Source organism: Sinocyclocheilus grahami, unplaced genomic scaffold (assembly GCF_001515645.1).
Source record: "Sinocyclocheilus grahami isolate Dianchi unplaced genomic scaffold, SAMN03320097.WGS_v1.1 scaffold197.1, whole genome shotgun sequence".
NCBI classification, from domain to species: Eukaryota; Metazoa; Chordata; class Actinopteri; order Cypriniformes; family Cyprinidae; genus Sinocyclocheilus; species Sinocyclocheilus grahami.
The window spans coordinates 1296605-1304634 of NW_015505376.1; the positions used below are offsets into that span (position 1 = coordinate 1296605).

Genomic DNA, 8030 nt, shown 5'->3' on the forward strand with positions numbered 1-8030 from the left:
TATATATATATATATATATATATATGTGTGTTTATATATCATTTTTATATATTATTATTATTATTATGTTTGTTTGTTTTTTGGACACTAGGTAGACAACTGGAAACTGTTGAAGACAAAGACTAAAGACTAAAATAAAATGAAGACTAAGACCAAAGACTAAAATTAAATCAATACTTAATTAATAGTTTAAACAAACATAATCATTCCCCATTAAAAATTGCTACTACATTTAAATAAATTATAGATAAATAAACAGAATTTCCATATAGGAGCTGAAAGATATACTTCAGCCAGTTTTGCAAAAATAAAAAAAATAAAAAATACATGTTTTAATAATTTGAAAACCAGCTTCTGTCACAATAAATTAGAATTTAATAATTATTATAGCATTTAATATAATAACAATAATAAATTCTATTCAATGCTAAATTATGATGAGAAAGGGATTTTCAAATTATTAAAATAATGTAAAATCTTAAAGAAACATGTCATGCTATTATTATTATTATTTAAAATCTATTATTTTTATTATCATTTGATATTGTGTCATTAATAATCATTATTTAATTAGAGATATATTTCTGATGTACCTTATTTATGTAGTTTAATACTGCAATACTGAAGATCCTGTATAAACATAACCCAAATAACCTACCCTGAGCAATTCTGAATTTAATAAAACCAAAACATGGCATTATTTGCTCTGCATGTTTATGAGCAATCTCACATAAAAATATTTGACCTTTATAATTTGCAACTGGACGCCTTCATCCGTCTGTGGTCCTTGGAAACAGCCACATATAGTCTCTATGATCCTGTCGATGAGCTTTTTTCCGGGGGTGGTGTTGTCTGGAGCGCTGCCCGTCAGGTGACCATATGCTATGAGTTTCTGAAAAATCAGAAACACAGCACATGAGATGAAACATCCTCATCATAAAAAGCATCCTGACACGAGCGTGTTGTAGGGCACTGACCTGTAAACAGTCTAGAGAGGTGACGACGATGCGCGGACATTTGGACTGACAGGCCAACTCAAACGGCAGGAAGTACTTATCTGCTTCAATAAAGTTGGTCTTGGATTTGATTGGCGGCAAAGTACTGGAACTTGACTTGTTGTCCCCAGCCGGTGGACTACAAAACAGAAACAAAGATGTCCATCAGTCTAACTGAACAGGGGCTGAGAATCATTTTAACATTTTTATTAAATTAAAGGCACACTATGTAAGATTTTTTTATTAAAATATCCAAAAACCACTAGAACAGTGTTATATATTTTGCTGACTTGTGTACTTACATTATCCCAAATGTTTTGAAGAATGTTTAAATCCAGAGAAATAAGCAATTTTAACTAGTGACACGGACCGTGTCCATAGTGTCATTGTGTCGCCTGCCAATGACGTCATAACCCCTCGATTTCCGGTTTTGTTTTGTAGAAAACATGGAAACACCAAAGACGCTTTAACATGTTGTGTGTTTTAATAGACCAGTGACGACCGCAAAGAGTAGCATTATAACAGAACTTTCAAATGTATCTAGTATGATAAAACAGCGCTGCTTTCATTTCCCACATACGCACGACCAGGAGCGGAAGCGGCCGACTGTGGCATAATAAAAGTTCTGCTGCTTTCGAGCCGTGTGTCACGCTCGTTCAGCGGGCTCGTTTCGCTTCGACGGCTTTCAGCCTCACCCTGCTTCATTCTACTACGTTAATAAATCATTAGCTCATCCATGAACATGATTTCTGCCCGAGTCCCGTCGGATTGCTTCGGCTGTGGGGATGAAGACGACAACTCCCATGATTCCACACTCAGACATGGCGTCATCAAACTATGCCTTTGTTTCCTTGTTTATTTTCAATACGCGCCCTCTAGCGGCGAAAATTACATATTGTGCCTTTAAGTACACAGTATGCTGACAGTATACATATTTTACTTTCACTTTCAAATTAGCAGCAATTCGCCGTAAAGCAACTGTTCATTTTTAGTTAGTTTTACTTTTCCCTCTTTTCCTGCTTTCCTTCACTTTTAAATAGCTTGCATTACTTTCACTTTCGAATTAGCGGCAATTCGGCGCCAGTTGCTTTAATGCAATTCAAGCAACAACAAAATACAACGTCAAACTCACTTAGCCTAAAAATCTATAAATCATAGAACTTTTATTTTAAAAGAAACAAAGAAAAATACACCATGCTATAGGCTATGCCTAATATAAAATAACTTACACAAAGTTTAAATAGGTATACAAAACTGAAAATAAGTAAACACTGTGGAGCCAAATAAATAAGAAATGTAGAATTTATTAGCAAAATGAATAAGAAAGCTTGGAGGCACAGCATACACCTTGATGTCAAATAAAATAAACAAATTACACAAAGTTTAAACAAAGTAAAAATCAGCATGCACTGTGAAACCAATTAAATAAGAAACAAATGTTTAAAAAAAACTCCCAGTATCACCTTAGATAAACGGCAAAAGTCAACAACCTTTTCGAAATCCAAAATATTGCCAAACAGGCGCTTTTGCATTTCGTTTTGAAACTAAATCATCCGCTATCGTCTTGTCTGTCTCACCTCACTTTTCTTGTCAGTCAGCTCGACTTGCTCCTCACATGATAAATTAAATGTGATCTGTAATGCGACTGTCGTTCAGCACGCAGCCGTGCTTAGTTTTAATTGTAGTGTCTGTTCTCTAACTGAACTAAATGACTTTTATTACTATAAAAAACTAAAACGACGGTGGGGGACAGTGCCGCGGTGGGCAAGTGATATAACCGGTGTTGCGGCTTAACACCGGTATCACCGCCAACACCGTCTATCACAGCAACCCGTCAAAATAAAGGTTCGGTTTAACTTGAAGAAACCGTCACAGAAATATTAATTAATGTAATGATAGTACTACTACTACTACTAATACAATTTTTAATAAAAGATTATTTTTAAGGAATATTTACCAGAAAAATGTACCAGAATTTATTTACCAGAAAAATGTGAATACACAACACAGTATTTCTGGAAAAAAAATATATAAAAAATTCAATAATAATACATAATTTTTTTTGTAAAACCAATTAATTAGAGAGGCTTGTGATTATTAAAATGTAATTAAACCATTAACACAGAATTTGGTAAAAATAAAACTGAATTTGAGAAAAACATAAAACTTATTTCAAAGGGCCTTAAAATGTAATTTTCGTTAAAACTTTTAATAAATTGCTGTTCATGATTGTTGTGTACGTTTCATGATTTTAATTAATTTGACATGCTTTTTGATTCACCATTAAAACAGAGTCTAAAAAAACTAAAACGGAAAAAAACAGAATTTGGAAAAAATAAAATAAAACGGAATTTGGGAAAAAATAAAATGGATTTCATAGGGCCCTACATTAAATTACAGTAAAACACTGTACATTTTCTTTCTTATTTTTTTAATACACAAAAACCCTTTAGTTCTGCCAGTGAGAGAAAGCCCTTGAATCTTTTTATATATCCACACTGCAGTGGATGTGACCTAGACTGCAAACTCTCGCTTTATATCCAGCCACTGTATCAGCTTGAGATCAAGAGCAATGATCTGGAGAGGTGCCAGGCCAAGCTGGGACTGCTGTGTGCTAGCTATGACGAGCTTTACGATTTCCTTCAGCAAGACGACTTGATGAGTGCAGTGGGACATGGGGAAGAGGTTGGGGGAGATAAAAAGAATAAAGTTGAGTGGAGAGAGAGAGAGAGAGAGAGAGAGAGAGAGAGAGAGAGAGAGAGAGTGATTATGAATAAAGTGGAGCACTAAATGGACATGTTGCAAAAAGAGACAGTGACAGAGAGCAAAGCAGTGGAAGAGAAAGATGCAGTCACTATTCATCCTACATAGTATATGAAATATGATATATAAGTATTGTGATGAGCTATATTATGGTCGATTATGGTTCCATTATGTCATTAAAACCCAAATAATGTTTCCCTTTGGGGAACTGGAGCTCACATGTTTAAAAATAAAAATGATTTTTTTTTTTAAGATTACCATTATTAATTTATTACAAATCTCGGCTGTGTTAAATTTGAATTGGAAAAATTACTCACAACTGTTGTTAACATCTCTGAATGAGTTACTGATTTAATGAGTCTGATTCAAACTGCTAGTTTATAAACACAAATCTGTTTTGTGAATCTGACTCATCAAAAAGAGGCCTTTCAAATGAGTCATTTATTCACAATTCATTTTTTATTAGAAATTTGCAGCTCATAATTTAGCACCTATCATCCATCCAGCTAACTGTGCACATAAACAAACAGACAGCACAAAAATGCTGTCTGTTTCATGAGTGAACATGCTCTTGAAACCACTGTTCTTTTTAATGATTCAAATGAATCATTTGGCAAATCTAACACAGGAGCCATCAGTCTGAATTATGGACTGAATCGGTCACTGCAAAAACAAAGTATTGTAATAAATTGTCCCAAATTGCGACCTTGCTCAAAAATTGTTGGAGTGCTTCACTGACTGAATGAGTTTGTTTCAAACAAGACTGCTTTGTGAATCTTTCTGACTGACTCGGTAAAAAGAACCATTTCAAAAGATTCATTTAATAACAATTCGTATTTATTAAAAATATGAAGCTCATATTTTAGTGCTTATCATCCAACCAGCTAACTGTATGCAAAATTGAACAGACTGCATAAGAATGTTTCATGAATCTTTTTGACAGACACACTGAAAAGAGCCATGTGTGTATTTTTTCACAATTCATATTTAGTAGAAATTTGCAGCTCATATTTTAGCATGTATCATCCATCCAGCTAACTGTACACAAAAACAATCAGTCTATTTCATGATCAAACTTGCTCTTGAAAGTGCTGTTCTTTATCTAATGCAGATTCATGAATCATGGTCACTGCGCAAAGAAAAAGTCAAAACAAAAGCCTCCGAATGATTCACTGACTGACTGCTAACTCACAAACAAGGCTGTTTCATGAAAATATCAAGAGAGTCATTCATTCGCAATTCATATTTACTAGAATTCATGCTTTGATGCATATCATTCATTCAAGTTAATTGTATGCAAATATGAACAGGCAGCACAAGCCTCATTTTAAGGAACCATTTTTAAAAGGATAATTTATTCACAGTTCCTATTTATTAGAAGTTTGCAGCTCATATTTTAGTAAGTATGATCCATCCAGCTAACTGTACGCAAAAACAAACAGACAGCACAAAAAACGAGAACTTGCGAACTTGCTCTTAAAAGTACTGTCCTTTTTAATGAATCAAATGAACCATTTGCCGAATCAAACACAGAAAACAAAATACTGTAGGAAAAACAGTCCCAAATCTCTACATTACTCAAAAGTACACACTTTTCCCATTGGCAGATGTCTACTAACTGATACACAGCCGTGTTGGGTTGCTGTGGCTATGAGTTAGCTGGCTTGTCTCAGGCTGAGTCAGCGGGAGGCTTCAACGGTCTAATACACCTCTTCCCATTGGCTCGGCTCTTTCCCCCTCCTCTCCTCTCTTCACTTCTCCTTCATTCAATCTCATTAATCTGTCTGTGGAGGGATTAGCCAGCTCATATTTTTAATTGACATAAATTGAGCTGTAGCCAGGCTACGAGGGAAAAGACTAGAGCTCTGCCGGGCTCAGAGATTACCTCACACATCTCTCATTTAGCCTGAACTTTCACCGTTTCTCTCTCGGCCATCACCAAAACAAACCCTCCAGAGTAGAGTTAAACCAAGTCGCTAATCAGGCAGAGCACAAATAGTGCCGTAAGCATCATACAACGATGAGACATCTGGGGAAGAGAATCATCTAGTGCCATTTTAAAAGATTCAATACAAGTTAAGATCTATTGAGAGCATTTGTGGCTACCCAGAAAATATTTTCAAATGTTCTTCAATTTGTAAAAACCGTAATGCATTTACAAAGGAAGACTATGAGGCAAGAGATAAAGCTGAATTTTCCAGCTCGTACTTCTGTGTGTATCATCTATATTTTACATGACTTTGCATGGTTATGTGTTGAAATTTGTATAGCTTTGCTCATATGTTAACACGTATAAGTCTATTAGTGTGTATTGTCATGTTTATTTCCACTAAGTGCATTTATTCACGTTTTCAACAAATTAATCAATTCATTATCAATTAATTTGTTTTGTAAATTTGAAAAAAATTGACATTTTCTAAATCTTAAATGTCCAATACATAAATAAATAAACATTTAAAAAATGCTGAATGCCGATGTGACATTGTATAAATCGAATGGACATCTCGGCAACAAATGTGTGCAGAATGAGGAAGTAATTTTTTTTTAATAAATTACTTTTTTTTAATTGAGCAAGGACACATTAAACCGTGACAGTAAATGTCACAGTAAAAAATGACAGTAAATACATTAAAATTAGTGCAGTCAATCAATTAAAAAATTAACTAATTAATCACACATTTTTCTGAAATTAATCACGATTAATTCCACCTAATATTAGTTTAGGAGTATCTTTTTTATGACTGAAAGCGAGTATCACCGATACCAATACTACTGATGTCTCAATTATAAATCGAATGGACATCTCGGCAACAAATGTGTGCAGAATGAGGAAGTAATTTTTTTTTAATAAATTACTTTTTTTTAATTGAGCAAGGACACATTAAACCGTGACAGTAAATGTCACAGTAAAAAATGACAGTAAATACATTAAAATTAGTGCAGTCAATCAATTAAAAAATTAACTAATTAATCACACATTTTTCTGAAATTAATCATGATTAATTCCACCTAATATTAGTTTAGGAGTATCTTTTTTATGACTGAAAGCGAGTATCACCGATACCAATACTACTGATGTCTCAATGAAATAGTTTTTTTTCTTCTAGTATCTAACCATTGACTATAGCCATTCAACATTACAGTATAATTGAGAGCTATCAAAAATTTATTAATTTAAGTGAACTTAAAACAATCTTCACATAAACCCATTATAATAAATGTCATATTTACCTGTGCCCTTCAGCAAGTAGAAAGTATACTGAAATTGAATAAAGTTATCAACACTAAATTAAATACAGTGGAATCCTTAAAACCACAAAAGTTATTGGTTTCCTCTTTTTCTTTTGTTTTTTGATTAACAGACATCACAGCAGCTGGGATATTAGGTTATTTGGTTGCTATTACTTTAAGAGCTGTCGCTACTGAATGTGATGCAGATCTGACACACACGCACGTAGTTACTGACAGGACAGAAAAATTAGTTTTTACTGACATATGGCCTAACAACATCTCATCTGACTGCAGCTCACTGAGGTTCTACTGTCTGAAGCTGCCTCGTCACCTGTACCGTTTCCATGCTCGTTTGACTCGCGCCTGGTGCTGAGGCGAAGTTGGAGTGTGCATCTGAAAAGTCTCCCATTTGATGTGCTTGTGAAGACGTTCCGCATCTGAATAAATGCAATTTTTGTCAATAAAAAAAAGAGACAGATGCAGCAGCTGGGGTGGCCAACCCTAGCTCCGCCCCTGCGTTAACTGTGTTAAAGAGCAGGTCATATGGGTTTTTGAAAAATCTCTCTTTTGCAGTTTATAACGTAGCTATCTTTAAATGAAAACAATCTGCAAAGTTGTTAATCAAAAAAGTGCATGATAAATAAAGATACTGTCTCTCAAAAGAGAGAGTCGATTCTGAATCGCCTTAACGATTCGTCATTTTTTTTAATCTTTTGCCTGTTACCGGTATACGTCACTGGGTAACACATTTGCATAATCCCCGCCTGCCAGCGAGTCTGACCTGCCCACAAACACTTCCGCTAGTTAGTGTGTTTACATCATGTTGAGAAGACGCCGTGTTCAAGGATACCACAGAAATACAATTCGAACCTTTTGTTGTGTGCATGCCATTTTACCAAGTACTGCTTCTCTAATCTTTGCTTTTATCTTCGTTGGCGTCTAATCTTCTTTATTTGGACTAACAAGCTCTCCGAAGCACAACCTGTAAGTACGATTGATACGTTATGTGTACATTTTCAATTGAGTGCTCAAAATATCAAG

General features: G+C 34.5%; 1 protein-coding gene across 5 annotated transcripts in view; it reads right to left on the reverse strand.

Annotated features, from left to right (window-relative positions):
* Positions 1 to 8030, reverse strand: part of LOC107595140 (brefeldin A-inhibited guanine nucleotide-exchange protein 1-like) — a 96104-nt gene that overhangs the window by 46217 nt on the left and 41857 nt on the right. For all 5 annotated transcript variants that reach the window (XM_016285462.1, XM_016285461.1, XM_016285458.1 and 2 more), the window contains exons 3-4: positions 978 to 1134; positions 746 to 892 (exon numbers count right to left, since the gene is read on the reverse strand). In XM_016285462.1, coding sequence (XP_016140948.1) covers positions 746 to 892; positions 978 to 1134 — 304 coding nt within the window. The remainder of the gene's footprint in view (positions 1 to 745; positions 893 to 977; positions 1135 to 8030) is intronic.